General features: G+C 34.2%; 1 protein-coding gene across 3 annotated transcripts; it reads left to right on the top strand.

Moving 5' to 3' along the window:
* Window positions 1-1,857: 1,857 nt before the first annotated feature.
* Window positions 1,858-21,377, top strand: LOC117206346 (organic cation transporter protein-like). 3 transcript variants are annotated; one of them, XM_033445596.1, is made up of 10 exons: window positions 1,858-2,512; window positions 9,704-9,805; window positions 17,068-17,390; window positions 18,222-18,325; window positions 18,428-18,582; window positions 18,760-19,070; window positions 19,209-19,521; window positions 20,081-20,262; window positions 20,594-20,730; window positions 20,846-20,903. In XM_033445596.1, exons 2-10 carry the CDS (start codon window positions 9,778-9,780, stop codon window positions 20,901-20,903), a joined length of 1,611 nt encoding a protein of 536 aa, XP_033301487.1. In that variant the 5' UTR covers window positions 1,858-2,512; window positions 9,704-9,777. The 3 variants fall into 3 exon arrangements, with proteins under 3 accessions (XP_033301487.1, XP_033301489.1, XP_033301488.1); XM_033445598.1 differs by lacking the exon at window positions 9,704-9,805 and having other exon boundaries at window positions 1,859-2,512; window positions 20,846-21,377; XM_033445597.1 differs by lacking the exon at window positions 1,858-2,512 and having other exon boundaries at window positions 9,778-9,805; window positions 20,846-21,377.
* Window position 21,378: the final 1 nt, after the last annotated feature.

The raw sequence follows: 21,378 nt of genomic DNA, 5'->3' as shown, positions 1-21,378 counted from the left end.
AGTCTTTTTTCGTGAGTGAGTCGCTGTACGAAGTGCGGACCGAGTTATCGAGAAGTTACCCGACCCGATCAGTACCCGGATACTTGCCATCCCGTGTGCCGTGGATTCGTCACCAACTCTGGAGCCATCGTCGTTCGCGTCGGGAGTACTTAATTACCTCGTGTAACCCTGCTGACTGTCCCAATCACCTTAGCGCACTAAATCGCCCTCGCGTCCTACCGCATCCATAGCTGATCGTCGAGGAGATACGTCGGCCGCTCTCAACCTTACACCCGATGACACTATATATATATGACAATAGTCATATAGGTAATTAGTATTTGTAATCCGATAATATTGTCAGTATAAAATGTAACGTCGATTATTCGAGCCAATCATGCGAGAACGAAGAAAGTTGAAAACAGTGAAAGTGCTACTAGTACCCACAGAAGAAACTTATAAATTAACAGTGATAAATATTAGGGAAGTAAAGTATGTTATCGAAGCTCGTTCACAACGAGTAGGTCCAATAACAGATTTCACTAGTTGGACAGTTTACTGTAGTAAAAGAATAAAACCTATAATGTCGTTTTTTATGACAGAGAGTTTCGAAATGTCGAAAAGAAGCTGATTGAAATTATCAAAGAGACTCGTATGATTTCTCTTCGGAAGGAAATTTACATATTTTAACTGATTATCAGGTAGAAACGAAAATTATTCTGCGCTATTTTATATTATATCATATTTACATTTACCTCGAAGATTTAAATTACGATAATCTGTATGCTAATCGAGTATTAGCATCGATAGTAAATACAACATTCCGTATCGGACGATTTCCAAGTTTCGTTAAAAAGAATTTTATCAAAAGTATCGCCTCGATACTCTTATCTGACCTCAAAAAGAAAAAATCATTCGTATATCATTGTACATAAGCGTCGTTCCTTACTTACGCTTGTCTATTTTATAATTATCCCGTCAATCGAGAACAAATGTCAGCGTCAAACGTTAGAAAGATTGGAAAAATTGCTAAAAATCGAGCTATCTGATCGTCAGAGAGTCTCGTACGGTGTTTTAAGAAAGAAAAACGATATTTAAATTGAAAAGAGCAATTTTATTCCATATCGATTTCCATTATTTTTTAGTTACGCTTGCTTTGAATATTCATTTGAAAATAATCATTCGCCAAAACTATTAAATCGCATCTAGTGTCTATACATTTTCTAACAAGAGATATCCACGAGCAACCGTTCGTTCTCCGTGCGACAGCAAGGCGATTCGCAATTTCACGAGCTCGTTAGCGGCAAATTGCAGCGATTCCCCGTCGCAAAAATAGATTTTTAGCAAGCGAGGCAATCGACCAGAGGGATCGGACATTTCGGAGGCAGTTCGCGCGTAAATTCATAGTCGTTTCTTCGGATCGATCTGATGCCTCTTCTATACATTCACCTTACCGTTAAATATTTACGCTTTGCTATGTACTGTACTCGATTTGGGATAACATTGAACGAGAATACTATCGAAGCGTATAACAAGCCAATGATAAATTAAGGGATCGATAAACTATACATATTTTTATCTGTAATAGTTTCATAATTGAATTATATTCTATATCAAAAATAAACAAGTTCCGGCAGGATATTTTTCAGCCATAGTATATGTACATATTGTATATATGCAATACATTTCTGTCAGTGCAGTTGTGGGATAAAAATACGTAACAGTTCAGCGCAGAATGATCGCCGCTACCTGAACGTTTTGTCTCGTTTTGTTCCGTCTCGTTCCTTATGTTCGCCAGGACCGCACGGAAAACGCCAGGCGATCGCCAACATTGAGGCGGCGCGTGTAAAGTTAAGCATCGAAGCGGAGACGCGCGGCCAAACGATTCAGTTTCGCACGAGCAAGACGCGCAGGCAAACGGTGCCCTCGCATTTTAGTTGATCGCCGTCACTCGCGCACGACGCATGGCCAACGCAGTGCTACGTAAATCTTAGACGATACAATTTGTGGAAATCATTTTATTAGAATTTTATTTTTACGATCAACTGTAATTACCACGCTTTCACCTTGCTTCGATCTTCGTAGTTCTATTCTTCTTACTCTCTTCCTTTGTTTTTCTTTTCTTTCGTCTAATTGTATTCCGTTCATTCGATTCATCGACATTGAAAATAACATTCGATATTATACGTATCCGCGCTTCTTTTTCCAGGACTTTGAGAAATTAATTTCTATCATTGACGTTTTACGCGATTTTCGCGAGATTTTCGTCGAGTTTGCGTAATTAAAAATTTGATTGGTTCTGAGAATTTGACGCGTTGGTCAGGTCTGAAGTCTATTAGAGATATCTTGGGTTACTGAAAATCGGTAATCGATAAAGGTTTGAAGAGGAGAAATCAGTCTTGTGTGCTCGTCTTGAGATACATACCGATGTGCTTGATGCGCGAGGGCTGACAGCAAATCGGAGCGAAACTCAAAATCGCGCGATCGAGAGAGTATCTCGAGAAACATCTGTTCCGTGCGGCGTGGGAAAGAGGTGAGAGAAACGTTTGTAAATACTTGCTCAACCTATTTTTAAAATTGATTAAGGATTCACCGGATTTTTATTTTGTTTTTGTAGTTTTATCGAGCTTCTGCTTTGTCTTTTTTATTTCTTAATAAAGTTAAGATCAGTAGATAGTTTAGTCAACTAAACGAAAACACGAAATTTAATAAATATTCTAAACGTTCACCTATTATCTTTGATATCGTATCTTTATCGTTTTGAAAAAGTATCTAAAAATATTTGTCTTTTGGTTAATTTAACGGAGCACGTGTAATAACTTAACGAACAAACGTGACAGAAAAAGCTTATAAATTCATTCAAGTGGTTTAAGAAATAAACCTCGAGTTAATTATCGTTAAAAATTTCTTGGATAAAAGAATCTTCCTTTTCATCGACACAAATGAAACCGGAAGAAAAATTAAAAGTTATAAAATTTATAGCAGTGGGTGGTTTGAGATTATTCCATGGTAATTCCTTTAATGCTTTGTCAAATAACGTCGATTAAGAAGATAATGGGATTGGTTAACCATGTTTTCTATCTTTTAAAATCCATCATCGCACGTGTGTATGTGAGATTACGAGACTTGAGCAATATCTTAAGCACGTTTCTAATATTGAAGCCATTCTATCAAAACCGCGTTATTCTAATGCAACATTAGTGCATTATAAGTATCACTGCTAGGTCTAGTACATTGTAACTTAATAGGACTTGTATTTAATTTGCTAGAAATTCATTGAATATGCGTAGCAAAAAACTGAAACTCCATTCTGTTCTTAATATCAAAACTGGTATTATGATATTTCCAAAGAAAGAAATTAACGACACTTACATTTTATAACTTTTTATGTAAGATAGAAATTTATTTTAGAAATTTCTTCAGGTGGTTTTTTTTCGGAAAAAGCAGACTCGTGTATGAGTATATACGTAACACATGTTCGCGGAAAGATCAAATCACACGCAGATATCGATACTTGCTAAAAATATGCTCTGATAATGCCGATACCGCGGGAGTTTCTCGAGAAACTCTCTGTTAATTCAAATTATACTCGCGTTCTATTTCCTGTATCGAAATTTATTTCTATGTGATGGAATGAATCCACGCTGGATGTAAGCTCGAGTCCGAATGGGGAAATTTTCAATCATCTTATCGGAATCACCGAATTCCTGTAAATCAATCAAGAGAGACAAAAATCAATGTGTATACTTATAATATTTAACTTCTATCTGATATAGGCATATACATATATGTAGATACTGAAATTTTATGGATAAGTGTAACGTAAAATTGTCTAACTAAGCGATAAATAGAAAAATTCGTATTCCTTTTAGTTAGACGGTAGTTAAAATTATCTCGTTAAAAAATTCTAATATCTTTTTTGTTGCTTGAACTTGGATAAGCGTAGTTTAGAACTATCTACAGGCAGTAGAAAAAAGAAAATTCTTTTAAACTCGAAGTTAGAATTAATTCGGCGTTAAAAGTTTCTAATACACTTGTACTTCTACTTTTTCAATCACTAAAAATGAAACTTAGCGGAATATTTATTAAAACATTCGAATATCTAATTTTCTTGTTATTTGTACTTCGCTAATAGTGCAACGTATAACGTAAAATTGTTTGCACGTGACGCACAAAGGTATTCATATTGTTTTTAAACTCGAGAATAATGGAAGTTAACGTTACTATTCATTTGTCTTTGTTATCGTTTGAACTTTGCTAATAAGCGTAATGTAAAATTACTTATATGTTAAGTTATTATAACATATAAAAAAGTCGAATTTCTATCCTTTTATCGTTTTAATTTAACTCACGTAGAAATTATTGTGATATTATATTATCAATAGTTGTATTTTAACGTTTGTTCTGCTTGTTGCTTGTGGTCGGTTCACCAACACGTTCACATTGCATTAAGAATACTTGCGTTTTCAGCCATTGTTTAGCTTTTAACTATCCGTACAACGGTCGTTTTTGCGTACTCCGAAAATTGTCGGAAAACTATCAACGTGAATCATTCCACACACGTGTCGGTTGGAAAGGCGCCTTGACGCCTACGCGTTTTCCTACGCGCCCGGAAACCTTGATTTTTTTACACATTACACTCGAATGAAAGACAGTCTGCCAATTTTCCACGCGACGCAATCTGTATCACGCTTTTCTCACGATACCTGCTTCGAGATAAATTATCGTTAAACGCGGGAAACGCTGGAAGTGAAGAATTTTCAGCCTCTATACAAAGTTGCAGTTACATCTGATACACGTTATCGCGTGTATCGATGATAGGTACATTATAAAACGTTATATATAAATACAATCAATCTTAATCAGATTTTTATCCGTCAAGTATTACGCGTTCATTAAGAAATTTTGTGAAAACGCGGATATTGCATTGATTTGATCGCATGCATAGATGCATTAGGATGCGTACGAGTTTCGTAAGAAAATTTCGCCTGCAGTGTTCAACAGTTATAGCTCCGGGCAATTCAGGAGCAGGCTGTTTAGGTCATTTTTTTAATACAGGCCGGAGGCATTCTGGTGCCTTAACAGAACAACGGGCCAAAAAATATGCGCAGTTGATCGGACTGCAGCGACTGTAGCCAAATGTAATCGTGGACGAAGTTCAATGCCGCGTGGACTTTCACGAAAGTCGAGATCGACCGAGATCGTCCCCGATTTTCTTCTCCTTCTCTCTAAAAAAATCTCTATTTTATCGATTTTTTCTTGAAAATAATCTTTCCGAACGCTTTCGCGATTTTTGTTCTTGTTCTTATGTTAGTTTTACAACGAGAGATGGAGGAGATGATAAAATGGAAAAGTCGAACGATAAATACGATAAATAGTTTTATTTAATATAGCTGAACTATGGTACGTGGTATTTTAAGTAGGTTTTTAACGCACTGATTAGTTTCTTAACGATTGAATTTTGTTGCCGATGATCTAAGACTTTTTACAGTTTCTTAAATTAATCGATTGTTACGTTAGATAGATACGTTGTACGGGTTGCCATTGATTTTTATAAATGTTTTCCTGTTTGATTCTATTCTTCTTCGCGGAAATGGTATACAAACAGTGACCGTTTTATAAGGATTATACGAATGATTATTATTACAATTTCTTTTGGAGGTATATTAAGTTTATTGAGAAGACTGCTTTATATATTGCAATGGTAATGGATGGTGCATCGACGAAAGTTTGTCTGTTCGCAGTGCAATCAATTGAGGCACGCATTTAACACGTCGTGGCATCGTCGGTACTTTTGCTTCTATCAATGTCTCTCATTCTCGACTTGGTATTCATTGCGTTGCACATGTGGTACAAGACGAGTATAAGGTGCTTTGTGTAACAGCTTGGACGAAAATAATGACGAATATGTATAGACTGGTTACACTGAAAGTTTTACGTTAAAAAAGTAAAAAAGCAATTAAGTTATACGTTTATCTTACTAGAATATTTTTCATTACACCGAAGCAATACGTAATATTTCAAGAAAGAAATCATCTTATTCGAACGAATCGTTCATTTGACATTTTTATTGTAAAATATGTTGATTCGAGAATTAAAATTCTTTAAATAGCACCGAAATGCTTGATTTACAAATATTTTGAACGTAACGTGTTAATAGCAGCAACAAATGACGTTTTTATTGAACATCAAGTGAGATAGAAATTAAAATGTCACTTGGTGTTCTAATAGCTGTGTTAAGTATTGCAAGAGAAGCGTGTGTATTATTCATCGACAACTAGAAACTTGAAACTAGAAGCTTTTATTTCTCTCCCACGAAACTAGTTAACATTTTACGGATCAGTGCATATTTGCATGGCGCAACTTATGTTGTATAGCTCGCGACTATTATCTGGTTGTAAATAATGTTTGGAAGTAATTTCCTGAATTTTAGATAAGTTTAAGTAGTTTCGTTAGCGGCGACGTACAAATTTGAATCGACTTTACTTTGACAGAACAAAATGTTTAAAATAATATATCGTCGAAATAAAGTATCGTCCTATATAGTAGTAATAATTATACATATAAAAGGACTAGCAATAATTTTACGTAAACAAAGCAGCCATCTAAAGGTCGACAATTTTGATTTTAACGTTTCCTTTTCCTCGATAAATATTCACGCGAGTACATATTTACGCGTAAGTCATATCCGGCGCTGTCGACACATCGAGTATTTAGCATTTATCGAGTAAAATCTTTGTTATTGTTTTCAAATATTTGTTTTATCCAACAAGAAGACGTTCTTTAGACGATAGATTTATTAAGTTGCATGCTACTTTTTTCAGGGACTATTAGCATTTCCCCATTTACGCGATACGAGGTTCTGATACGCGTGTTATCGTTCTTCTGCTTCCTGGTCTCAATCGTAAGATTTTGAAACAAAGAAGAAGGGAAGAAATTTTTTATCACTGGTAGTAATCGAAATATTTTGTTAACATTGAATTTTCGTTAAAATCTTTCCGGTCTAATCGTTAAATCAATAACGATCCGTTGCATAATGATAACTAATAAATCGATAATTGATCGATGATTATTTGAATAGACGTTTATGTTTTTGTGGAAGAATCGTTTTTATTGTATATGAAATAGAATTTTGTAAGAAGTATGTTTCTAATTATAACTATAATCGTTCAGTTTTCTTAATTAAACTCGTTGCACGTTAGCTCACAGTAAGATAAAATAATTGAAACTGTTGCTTGATATATGCGCATATTGATATGGCTTTACATATTGTAATAGTTGGGAAATCCATGTGAATTTTCCTTGTACAAATACTAGAGAAGTGTGTCGCAGTAATACCAAGCCCCTTAGTGTTACTCAGAAACACTAACGTGGAAGAAATAAAAAAGTTATGCCTGATCGATAGACAAAGAGATCGTAATTTTATAAACCAACATTGTATTTGACAAGAGCAACGAATAAAAGAAGACGAGTTGACGATTGTTACATATATATAGTCTATATGATAGTACATATAGAAAGTGATATACCCATGAGTAATTATTGTTCAAATTATATTATTATATTAAGGACTTGACAAGTTGTTTGTGTTTTTTCCAATCCACTTAATCGTAAGAGATGATTGTATTATCTTAAGTAGACAGACTGCTTCACCTAAAAAGCTGATTAAAATTTTTATGTTCTGTCTACAGTTTAACGATAACTAATATAATTAGAGATACGATAGGGAATTAATCGTCTGTCACGATATCGTATATACAGAAAATTATTTATGGTTCCGTTTTTTACGCGTGATTAATTAAGATAAACATGACATGACATAATCCTATTGTATTGTTTTTTGTCTTATCTACGAAGATCAGCTGTATTTACGATAACGAATAATATACAACCTGAAATATTTGTAATTTCGGACGAAACAATTAGAAATGAAATTATGGGAACGAACGAGATTAATGCGAAATATATTAATTAATTATAGTTACGTAATACAATAATAATGAAATATGTTTTCTCATAGTTCGGAGGAAGAATAAGAATCGTTAGGAAAACAGTGTTTAATCTCGTTCGTATACTTTGTACTATGTTATTTACCATTGCATCATTATTGACGCATTCCTTATGCATTAGCATATCGAAATATTTTGTAATTCGATGAATCTCAGAAATTCCGCGCTTTTTACAATGGATAAATCAATGTGTGTTTAATACAGCGGAGGGTTGACTAATGAGATTTGTCTAACAAACAGTGGTTCAAGGCAAATTCCTAAGTTGTAAATATTTTAGTGACGCAAATACTAATCAAATAAATCGGGTCATTTCTATTAACGACGTTGATCATAGTCGATCGAAGAGTTTATTGAGAGATTGGGATGAAGTTTTCCTCTTCTGGATCTATCACTGATAGAAAACCGTGCGTTTATATCCATAAGCCTACGTACATACAAAAGAGGCATTTTATTAAATAAATTTTACAAAAGGCAATTGCAAATTATTTTCTCGTAGCTTAATAGTATTCACCTTGGCAAATCCGTGGCTCGTACGAAAACATGCCTATAGTTGCACAAATCCGAGCATAACCATAAATACGAATTCCATCTTACCAGTTCGTTAATCTTTGACAATTCCTTCTGCGAGTTGGAGAAAAGTTTTACAAAGAGCGAGATAAATAAATAAAGAAGAAAGGTGGTAAATTGTAGGGTGGATTTGCGTGCCGACGCGAGCGAAAGATTGCAAGTGGTTTTAATCGTAATTAGTATCCTGTGTACAGTGTATAACAGGAATCAAGGATGGTAATAAGCGAATGTGTGTTGTGGTAGGATCGCGCGAGCCGCAGGTATTCGCGATTTTCTTTGCTCGGCAGCTTTGATCGTTTTTCCTTTTGCTTTTCCTTTCCCCCTGTCACGACTTCACCACAGGTCAATAACATTCTGTCCTTCTGACTGGCGACTCGCATTGTCTCGACCGCGATTCTTGGCGCCACCGATGAAATTGCGAACGCGATATTCGCGTTACGTGGACGCGCGTATAATTAACGTTTCTGCATCTTTGGTAATCGGATAACGTTCGATTACGCGCTCGCGATCCATGGGCGTTTTAACGAGGCCGGGACGCGCGCATTGTGTAACGTTTAGGCTTAGATTAGATAGTCCTAGTTTACCGAGGTTGATATTCCTTGTTACTACAATTCAATGCAGATGCGATATCGAGTTCCAAAATTGGTCATCGAATGAACGGTAGACTGCGGATTTTTATACAAATTCGTATCTTCGTTATACGTTCCTCGACCTTTTGGAATAAGATAGATTTATCAAATGGAAATTGTTTAAAGGGGATTTGCACCAGGATTAATATTCTCTTTATTTTCTTCAATGTTGCGAGTGATGAAACGCTTTGAGAGTATATGTACATATTATTGCGAGATAACATCGATCTGTTATTCAATTTCTTCTAGATTCAGAGTAATTTGGAGATGATAATCATTCTGTTTGTGCAAAATTGATCGATGTATATCGATTGCCATTTATGCTAACAGACGAAGATTCGAATGATCTTTATGAACTTTATGCTACAATTTAATCGATTCCTTTAAGATAAAAGCAAAGATTTCGAAAATTATTGCAAATTTTGAAACGAATGTAGAAATTTTGTTGCAACGTTAAAGAACAATCATTACATATACTTGGACGCACATTTTCAAATATCCATCGTTCGTATGTTACAGATAGCACACATTAACGAAAATAAAACGTGAACGAATTGCAAAGAAAGAAAATAGCTGCAAAACCAGGCAGTGATATGAAGAATACGCAAACCAACAGTTATGGTATGTCAATTTGTTCTATATTTAATATTAATTCAATCTCATATCATAGAGAATTATATCGTATGGAAAATTATTCATCAGTGGTGGAAGAATTAAATACTTACAACCTTTTTTGGATTATACGAATATCATATCTCGAGTAAACATAGATAATTGTAGAACAAACAAATCGCACGCTACAACGTGATATCTATTTTAAATACCTGTAGTACAAATGTGCGAAATCCTAATTAATCAACGTAATTATCTAATTAACAATAAGCTCTTTAGATCTTGATAGGGATAATTTCTTCGAAAAACGTACATTTGATGTATTCGACCTTGCAGATGTTAAAATCTGATATTTAGCAAATATTTAATAGCAGAAATTGATCTGACGTCGTTTCTTAATTCTTTCGCGAATAAACAATTTTTGATTTATGCCAGAAGATTCATTTCTATCGTTCATTCGTAATAAAAACACATTTTTCTGACGTTTTTCTTTCGATCGAACTCGACTAAAGCTTATTTTATAGCATCAATTAATTATTCTACTTCTTCCTCTCGAATCTCTCTCTTCTAAATAATTTATTGTTTCAAAGTAGGTTGCTTTTGCAATTCTATCAGGTCAGTCCCAGGGACTGCACGTCCTCGGGTACGAAATTTATCGGTAGCGAGAGACAATGACTTCATTATCGAACCGAGCGTGCTGCACTTCTCGCATAAGAATTTGTTCGCTGTATGTCGAAACGAATCGATGATAAAACTTGAAGGAAGTCTTTGATCTAGAAAGACGTTAGCAATATGCTCCGAGCTCCGACCTTTCCAGTCGCCCAAGAAGGTAGATAATGTTGTGTGCTCTGGAAACGAAGGCTGATTTCCACTGTCTCGAGGTTACCGTACATTTTACGGTTCACATGGACTTGTTGATCGGTTTTTCTGTTCGAAACTGGTTTTCTCGTCACTTGCTATACTTAAACGTAATAAAGGTTAAAACGGCGTGAACACATTATCGAGGAATCTTGCTCCCGTTTTACCGAGAAGTCATTTCGACCGAGCAGTATCCTACTGGAAAATATTATTTTACGGCGACCGTCAGGAAACGCGGATTAAAAAATGTTCATGCTGTCCAGCTGTTATTAGATACGTTTATATCGCGTATCGAATCGTTCAACGGAGAAAAATGATAATTTCGTATCCAGAAATAAATATCTTTTTGCAGAGAATATTTCTGAGAAAGTATTATGTACCGTAAACTCATTGGACACGTGTATACTTATTTTCTATGTCAGGGTTCTTGAAAAAGATTAGATTTCTGATTCGATGCGTGTAATTTATTTGTCTTCGAGATATAGAATTTTTATATCTTTTCTATGCTAAAAGTGCGTTCTACCGTAGTCTAGTGTAACCTCATTGTAGATATTTGGGAAAAGGTACCATTATTTCTATGTAATTCGAAGCATTTTATGTCATTTAGTAACTTTTGCATTGATTATATCGTTTCGAAAGTATACGTAAAAGTGTGTGTGAGTTGAAAAATTAACAAAGTTATGACTATTTGAGAAAAGCAGGACTCGCGCAGCTGAGGATGCATAGAAGGATGATTAAAAGCAATTTTCTCAGAATTATGTTTTTTTCTTTTTTGTTACTTGGTGAATTGATTGTAATTTTTGTATGCACCTGTCGTAGTTACAGTTCATGTCAGAATTAATTTGAAAATCTTCTTCTCTTCGTATTTTCGCAGTCGATAAAAGATATAAAAAGGAGTTTAAAAAGCCGATAATTGGGCTATCTTTTTAATTATCTCTTTAATTTATCTTTCCAATTATTGACTTGTTTCCTTCTTTTAAAAATCTCTAGTGCTTTTTTCCGCTAATCAAAACGACTGATTCATAGAAGTCACGAGCGACTCGATTTTAATTAATAATTTTTCTTTAGTCTTTCTTTAAAAAATGTTGGAACGTTAGCAGTAAAGTATCAACGAGAAAATTGTACAGGTTTCCTGTAACAAATGTCCCAAGGAAAGGCTACGAAACATGTCATACAGTAGAATATTTCTTTAACACAGTATTTTCGTCATACTTAATATTTATACATCTATATTATATCATGTATTTTTGTCTATGGTAATGACATTCATACGTACACATAGCGAAGTCACAAAGTCGTAACATAGTTTTCAACATTCATGTTATTTAACACCTGTCTTCTTCCTGATTATCACCTGATTATCAGTCTTCTTCACAAATCAATCAATACGTCAAGACATTTATTTGTATGTATCTATTAATTACGTATTATTTACGAAGCATGTTTTATGGTTGTCAAATGCCTACTACCTTCGTGTTATTTCACCGTATGTGTATAAATATGTACGACTGTATGAAGCTGGTAAGAACGCGGATAAGATAATGTAAGAACGTCTGAAACTATCGTGGTGCAGTTAGCTAAATCCTCGAATTTATCGATCGCAATTCTACGATAAACTTTATTTCTTCATCATGCATTTTTCTTTTATTTTACGCAATCTTACGTGCAATTGCACGCAAAATTTGTAACGCGTATCAGGTATCGTTAGAAAAGATATAGAAAATGAATCAAAAGTGTGAAATATATGAATCTGCTCGATTATGTCTTCTTCCTTTTTCACATAGTTCGTTTATATAAATCTCGCACATTGAACGCATAATAATGAAATAAAATGTCTTGTGAATGGGCTTATCATAGGAATAGCTGCAAAGTTTTTGGTATCGTTTTGTTTTTTTGTTTTAACTTAACATTTAGAATGGATCGTATTTCTTCTTGTCACGTTGCCAAACTGAACAAGTGTCGACAGTATTATGCAATAATACGATGACTGAAACCGTATTGGTATCGCAATTAAACTTGTAACGACATCGATATCTGGTCTTGAGAGATCATACAGGTGTGCAGTACTTTTAATTTGTTTTATTCGTAATACTAATTATTCCCTCGATGATGAAAGAAGACATGGTATTGAAACTGAAATATTTACTTTCTGTCGTAATAGTCGATGTGACTGTAAACGATCGATTAAAAAATATTTCACTTTCCTAATAATTGAAATTACGTTCACATTTAAAATATCTATTCTACTACAATGCGTATCAAAAAGTAGAGTCTTAGATGGTACACTTTAATCATCGAATTGTATGAATCATTGGTCGGGGAACTTTGCTCAATTTTATCCGGTCAAAGTTCGTGGAAGGAAAGTTCAACCGGTTCATTGCGCAGAGCAGATGAATAAATATTAATTGCAAGTTCATGTTGTTAAGCGTAGTGATATCAGACGGGAAATATTCTTTGTTTCACGAAATATCAAGTTCGTGTGAAACAGAAGTAACGTGAATTGATAATACGAGTTGAAGTGAAACTAATTAAGATGTGCAATTGATTTAAATATATTGAAAGAGGATGCGTTTATACAACAAGTAAAGAAGTAAATGTGTAAATAATACAAACTCGTATTAAAAAAGCGTACGTTTTCTTAAATACGAGCGCATTATAAAATGATAAGTGTAAATATAATAATTCCTCTGTTATTTCTTATCTCTTGCTTCGTACTTCGATTCCTTTACTCTTACGAACTAGATAATAAATGTGTAAATGTGTAAATTTATAATTTCATAATGAATTCGGAATGTGATGCTGCAGGTACAGACAAATTTAAAATAAAGTTGAGCTTCGGACGTAAAAGGGCAGAACTAATTAAAAAATATGAAATCCGTACAGATTCGAAGTTTTTATATATGTATACACTAAGATAATAGGATGATAAATTTGAAGAAAAATCAACGTTCGTTACCACAATTTAATTAAAACATAGATAATGCAGAAAGTAGCCTTAATTACATATAATTGATTATGGTATCGGAGGATACCGATTATTAACTTAGAAGATACCTCAAACGTCATTTTTATTGCAACTGAAACTTACGTTATATTAACTATGTTTTCTAATTTACGAAATCTATCGTTCTTCCATATATGTAAATACTATACGCGAATACTACTTTTTACAAAGTATCGCTAGAATTTATCGATATCTGGAACTGCAAACTAAAATATTTGCTTTCCTCCTTGTCATTCAAACTTCGATTTGCGCAATGGTAAACGCGTGTAATCGCGACTTTACAACATTCATTATGTCTAATAACACTAGACACTGATAGATACAAGCATCGAGCGTTTCGAGGTCTGACATATCTCGACTTTATGATTTCACCGTCACGTCGGATTATATTTTCCTGTATGAACCGGTAATTATCATATACACCGTTGTACTCGGTCGCGGGGTCATTTTAATTTTGTTAACTAATGTGGACAATGCCTGAACGTGATCGTATCTCATTTTCACGCGAAACCGCTTTGACATGCAAAATATGTGTAAACGAGCGTGTCAGAGTCACGATAAGCGTGTACCGACCAATCGGATTTCTCTCTCCGGCGCACACCCACTTGTTGCGCAAAATCATCGCGTAAGTAAGTAGACGTAGTCGACGTCGTATCGACAACGCGACGGTGTTTGTCGTCAAGGAGTGACGAATACGAACGATCGATCTACAGTAAACAGTTTAATTACACGTGCTGTCGCTTTTTTCCCTTGACGCGACGTTTATCTCATTGGCGGTTACTACCGTACGTTTTTATATCGATCTGCAGGAAATCCTAGTATGAATCTATTCAGTAAGATGAATTTATCAAAGACGATCAAAATGTACCGTTACACGCGTTAGTACGCGGATACTATACATTCGCTGTATTTGTTGCTTCGTATTTATCGAGGGGATGAATTAAACACTGTGTCGTTTATTCTATAAAAATGTGAACCAGTTATCGTAGCTTGAAGATGCACGAACAATTTCTTTCTAACAATGACATTTAATCGTAGAGTAGATTTTAAAAAGAAAGTGATTATCCTCGACGTTTCTTAAATTCGACGTGGATCACTTTTTTATATTTTTTAATGATATAGAGCTAGTGTTGTGTCCGAATATTAATGTAAGTAACAGTACGTACGTCGTGGTTTTGTAGCTAATCTTTAGACGTTCTTGTTTTATTAAGATGTGCGCAGTTCGATTAATATTGTGTCTTTGAAGACAATCGAGAGGCGCCTACGAATATGTTAAACATCGTGTTTATGTAATTCATCAAGCCATCTTGATCGTAAATCACATGGAGGATTTGATTAAAATCGTTTATTATGTGCTTGCCTTTGACAACCTATGCGATTAAGCGTCTTGTTATTAACTTAAATACAATCGTTTATACGTTTCATAATACCAACTTACAATATCGCTGCGAGAAAATAGATGATATATATATATTAAAGATTGTAAGGAAACGGATAATTTACGTTGGCGAAGAAACATTTAGTAGAAGCTGTGCAAACGATATTTGTCATGTTCAAGATCATGTATATCGCTAAATTATAAAAGTTTACGATTTTCTAGAAAGCGAACAACGATGATTGCTTTTTAGTTGCACGTGCGAGTATTTAATTATTATTATCTGCGTACGTAATGCTTCTTTTTTTAAACAATCATCAACCGAGTCCCTTCTCATAACCGGGTGGGGAGGGCTGAGAAAGATAAACTATTATTAATACACTTTTTAATTGTTTCGTGTATCGTTACGCTTTTTTGGATGTTGATTTTGTCTACACGAAGCAATAAATCAATGATACAGGAGACAGTAATAAGAATCTCTTGCCTGTCGACTGTGGATTTTTCAAAACGACCCTTCATTTAGGATGTAAATTAAGGATACCAATAAAATGTTCGTATTACACGCTGTTAACTAATTTTTAGAAAATTGTTGGTACATATAAATCATAAGATAAAATTTAAAATTACAAGAATGGAAGAGATTAGAAGAATTTTAAAAGAAAGGGTGATTCTAGTGTGTTGAAAATGTGTTGCAATTGTGTTTTTCTTATAAGAAGATGACAAATTTCTGGTAACCTATAGACAAAGGGAATCGTATCAGGAGCTGATTAAATAGTAATTGAGCAACATGAACTGACTACTCTAAGGACTACACAACAGGTCAAAATCATTAAAACAACAATTAATCGCAATCTTCGACTCTTTTAATTATTAGATTGAGTTAGCCTTCGCCAGAGATAAGTATTTTCCATTAAGCAATCTCTATTTATGTTTAGCCTCTTTGATAAGCGTCTAGTCGTACGATTCCCATTGTCTTTAATTGTGTTCATCGTTGGTTGAAGCGATTTGCTAACGCAATGCACGAATACATTAACATACAGATAAAATTGATGTGCTTTATTGATCTGCATTAAAATAGGATTGTCGTAAATTACGTAAGATATTATATTTCAATTAATTAATGGAGGATTTGTTTAAATTAGTGTAGTACCGAGGAGAATCCCGATGAACTACAGATAAAAATAAAAGTGCTAACGGGCCGGAAAAAATGGGAAATCTCAATGGGGATATACCTGTGGCCCTTTACGCCATTGGGTAATTAAATAAGGTGTACTTGACCGTGGTTCATCCGCATCTATGGAACACATGTGCGTGCTAGGAATATCAAAACCGTGGTACGAAAGGTAGCTGTTAGTTGTGAGAGAGTTGCGAGGGAGTTGCGAATAGTTGCGGGTTAATCGTCACTCATGAGTTGTCGAGTCGTCGTCAGTTGTAAGTTATAAGTTGTAAATTGTGAATTGCGAATTATCAATTTAGTTCTCTTCGTTATATCGCATTACTGCGTTGAATAACCATTTAGTTTCCTGTTTACATCACAATAAATAAATCTGTAAATATCACTAACCAGTGATTTCTACGTAAGTAGTTCCGATAATTCCAATAATGTTGAAATTAGCGATTCCAATAACATCTCGACGTAGATATTTTTGGTTGATTCTTTACGCATATCTTGAATTATATGTGAAATTTCAAGTAATAATTCTTACATAAGACATCTTTTATCTTTGCTTGAAGTCAACGTTGTTAAGCTGTTTACATTATCTTGTTTAAATCTGTTTTATGAAATTATGACATCACTGATGACCTATAACTGAAGGGATCTTAACTTATTAGTTACCATGATTCTTATTTCGGCACGATGAAATGAAATTTCTGTAAATGTTATAGACTAATTATACAAATTTATAGACATATATTCACACAAAGCATAATAATATAATTGAAAAGTAAATAATACATATTTCACGCAAATTATAAAAAGTATACAAATATTCCTATTCCTAGTATCTAAAATATCTTCATTTTATTGTGTAGCGGAAGTGAATGGCAAGCAAGTCTCGAATGGTAAAGAAGAGATTGTCGACATTGGTGATGAGGTCGATGCCGTGCAAGAAGCTATCGGAAATCTTGGCAGATGGCAAATATACGTTTGTCTGGCAATTTCTCTGGTCAAGTTCCCGATCGCTTGGCATCAGCTCGCGATCGTCTTCATGGCGCCACATCAAAATTTCAACTGTACCTCGCCAGCACACACGGAAACGTCTAACCAATGCGTAGTCAATGTCAATGGTACGTTGGCAGAGTGCACAGAATGGGAGTACGACAGGAGCACGTTCACTGAGACAATAATATCGCAGGTAATTGTTGAAAGCTTGTTCACCTAATTAAGATTTTTTCCTTCAGAGAATCGAATGGAAAACGGAGGTAATCGTTGCCTTAAATTACAGTGATGGAGTTAGGTTTTTAATGATTCTTTCTTGCTTATTACTTTGTTTAAATAAACACGAACGTTACGCGCCGTTTACGTATCTCAAATGGAATAATTAATCGAAATATACGATGGATTTTTAACGAGACAAAAAGAAAAGAAACGATTTATATAGATGCGTTTGACGAAGTTAAGTCGTGTTGGGTAAGTGGACACACTCGATTGGTATGTTTTTAATGTTGGTAGTTTAGCGTTGTTCAGTATGTTATGATTGCTGAAATTATATTTAACATAATGCATAATTTAGGGTATAAATAGATACGTAAAACAAGAGAGCGAGAGATTTTGCTTAATGTGTGCTGGATTCTTTTTAATCGAAATAATTCTTTAGAATAATAATTATAGTTATGTGTAGGATAATATAGAAAAAGAATAAATTTTCTTGAAAAGAAAAGAATTTTCATTTCAATATGATTTGAAATGATTCATTTTTGAACTTATTCGTATTTAATACACCAAAAAAAAAAAAAAAAAAAAAATAGAAATTTTGTCATAATCTCTATTAGGTTGTTTGTTACAAGAATAGTTGCATGGATATGGAAAGAATTATAATGATTTTCTATTTTCTTGATATAATACGTATAACCGTTCATTTTTTTAAATTACGATAGTTTTTTTTTTATTATCCTTTAATTGGAATGTCTGTTCATTTGTAAAAATTATTCTAAACGAATGTTTCTTTATGATTACGTTATTTCAGTGGAATTTGGTATGCAGTCGAACGCATTACGCTAATATCCAGCAATCTATTTTGATGTTTGGCGTACTTTTGGGCAATATCATATTTGGCAATATAGCAGATAGGTACATATACTATCGATTCTTTTTTCACGAATCAAACTTTGTATCTTGTCAAATTTGAAAGATCGAAATTTATTACTCTCTAAATTTGTCATTCAAATTCAGGTACGGTAGAAAAATGCCGCTGATGATAGCAGTAGTTCTTCAATTAGTTTCCGGTATCGGATGTGCTGTCGTGCCATGGTTTCCAGCACTGTTATTAATGAAATTGCTTAGTGCTTTAGCTACTGGAGGTACCATGGTTACCAGTTACGTCATTTGTAAGTAATAATTTAATATTAATAAATATATAATCACATACACTGTTATTTAAGTTCTTCGTTGCAATTTGGATACTTCTTCGTTGAAAATTTCATTCCAATATAGCACTAAAATTTGTATACTGTAACGATTTTTAATTTATAGACAATGTAATGATAATTATTAATATTTAACAGGTATGGAGATTGTTGGAACACAATGGCGCGCAGCCATCACAGTACTGTATCAAATTCCATTTAGTTTGGGTCATATGTCACTAGCCGGACTTGCATTTTTATTTCGTCACTGGCAACATCTTCAAATCGCCATCACATTACCGTCTATCATTCTCTTAAGTTATTGGTGGGTCGTACCTGAATCTCCTAGATGGTTGCTTGCCTTTGGAAAGCAACGAGCAGCTTGTAGGATTTTACAGAAGGGTGCCAATATTAACCAAATTAAAAACAAGGACATTCCAGACATGGTCAGAAAACACTGTTTGCAGCAGGTAAAATTTCTAAATTTCTGTTTGATTGTAACGACACCGAAAATTTTATTTTTACTCGTTCTTTTATTCACGCAAAATTCCCATGAAACTTATATTTATATCATCCATTATTTCCATTAATATTCGATGGTTTTACAGAATTCCAAACGATCACATTTGGATTATAAAGCATCGTTCTTGGACCTGTTTCGCACGCCCAACATGAGGATAAAATCGCTGTCGATTTTCTTCAATTGGATCGTTTGCGGGATGGGGTTGTTTGGAATGTCTCAATATATAGGACAAGTCGGTGGAAATATATTCATAAATTTCACTGTTTCTGGCGCCATACAGATACCTGGGAATTTCGTTGCTTGGTGGGCAATGAACAAACTTGGTAGAAGGATCACCTTAATTTGTAGTAACTCGATCGCTGGCGTTGCGGCTCTTTTGCTCATCATTGTCTCAGATGGTACATATATTCGTTTCGATTGAACGTTTTTCTAAATGAGTATTATCAAACAAAGATCACAGAGCAAAGATACGATAAGTCAAGCTTTTATTCTTTATAAGGATTTCGTTTATCATAATTCCTCGAGAGATAGGTTCTTTTCGCAGCCTATCATTTTTCGTTCACGTGCTAAAAGTTCACATTCCGTTAAGTGGACTTAAGAGGCAGGAGTTCATTTAACGGGGCACTAAGTAAAATTTTCAATAGAAAGAAGTTCCAGTAAAATAGGTGTAGATGAATGTATTATTAATAATATTTTACAAAACGTCGTAAGTCCTTTACTAATTCCCTAAAAACTTGCATTTTTGAACCTTTAATAAGTTGGTTTCATGTCACAGCTACGTAAATATAAGTACTGAAACATAGTACTTATTTCTATTTTAACCAGTAAAACAAAATTTTAAAATCAGAAAATCAATAAAAATGGTCTTATCGTATATTTCCTCTGTTGTTTTGATTTTTAACGAACCAAATGATCGTATTTCCTTTATTTTATCGATGCACGTTTTACTTGTTGCAGATATCGCGTGGCTTCGATTAATTCTAGTCTGCTCGGCCATCGTTGGCATGTCTGTCTCTTTCACCACTGCTTATCTATTTTCCGGTGAATTATTCCCTACGGTCATTAGGAACATCGGTGTGGGTACCAGCAGTATGTGCGCCAGGATAGGCTCTATTTCAGCACCCTTCATAGTATCTTTGGTAAGTTCGAGGATAAGAATGTGAGATTCGCCTGTTAACGAGTTTATCGTGCTCGCGGAAACAGATACTGACGGCGGTAGATGTGCTCAAATGAGATAACGTGGTATGGTACTCATAGCATAAATAGTAAATAGCAAAGTATTCATATTTAATCATTCATAATGTGATTAGTAGAAAAAGAGTTCTCTTTTAGAACGAGTTTCTTTATGTTCTCAGAGACCGAGTATATTTCATTTTTATAGGCCATCGATAAAGAACAAATTTTTTATTTACTCAAACCTTATGTTTTTCGTATATTCACTATTAATGAGTTTTTATTAATTTCTTAAAGGATCACCTTCAAACTTGGCTTCCACCAGCTTGTTTCGGGATCCTTCCACTCATCGGTGCCGCGCTTTGCTTTTTATTGCCAGAAACAGTTGGATGTACACTGCCAGAGACGCTCGAAGACGGCGAAAATTTTGGGAAGTTAGTGTAATTTTTGATACTTTTAGGATACTTAATTCTCAACAGCTAAATCGCGGACTTTTGTACATTTGCTTTTTATTACATTTTAAAATACTCTTTTTGGTATTTGTTATAGGAAACCCCATAAAATAAAGAAGAATCCAAAAGATATTGAAGCAGAAGCGGCACTTTGAACGAAGACTGAGATTAACTGTTATTACTTAGAGATTATTAAAAAAAAAAATTAGGAAAAAATTGCGTGGAGAAGTAACAAAATCGGAAACGTGGCGTTTTATAAAGAAATTAGCTGTATATATAAATGACACTGAGAGCATTCCGCTTTTTTATTTATTATATTATTATATCCACAAATTTATCGGTGTTTCTCTTCACACGTATCGAAGCACACCGATTTCATTTTCCGACAAATTTTTTACTTATTATTAATAGCTGATAAACTAAATCAGTATATACATTTGTTCGTATGGAAACAAAACTTCTTAATAAAAGAGTAGTACAATTATTCTAAGGCGCCTTAAAGATGTTTTTGATATCGAAAATTTTATAGAATCGAAGAACGTTACTTACTGGCGAATGTAACAACTGCGAGTAGAGTGCCTTATATCATTTGTATGCAAATGTCTAAATAGATCATATATTTTATAAAAG

Source organism: Bombus bifarius, unplaced genomic scaffold, assembly GCF_011952205.1.
Source record: "Bombus bifarius isolate JDL3187 unplaced genomic scaffold, Bbif_JDL3187 scf7180000008006, whole genome shotgun sequence".
NCBI lineage: Eukaryota > Metazoa > Arthropoda > Insecta > Hymenoptera > Apidae > Bombus > Bombus bifarius.
Note: the sequence above shows the minus strand (reverse complement) of the source record. Positions and strands in the feature narration are given on the sequence as shown.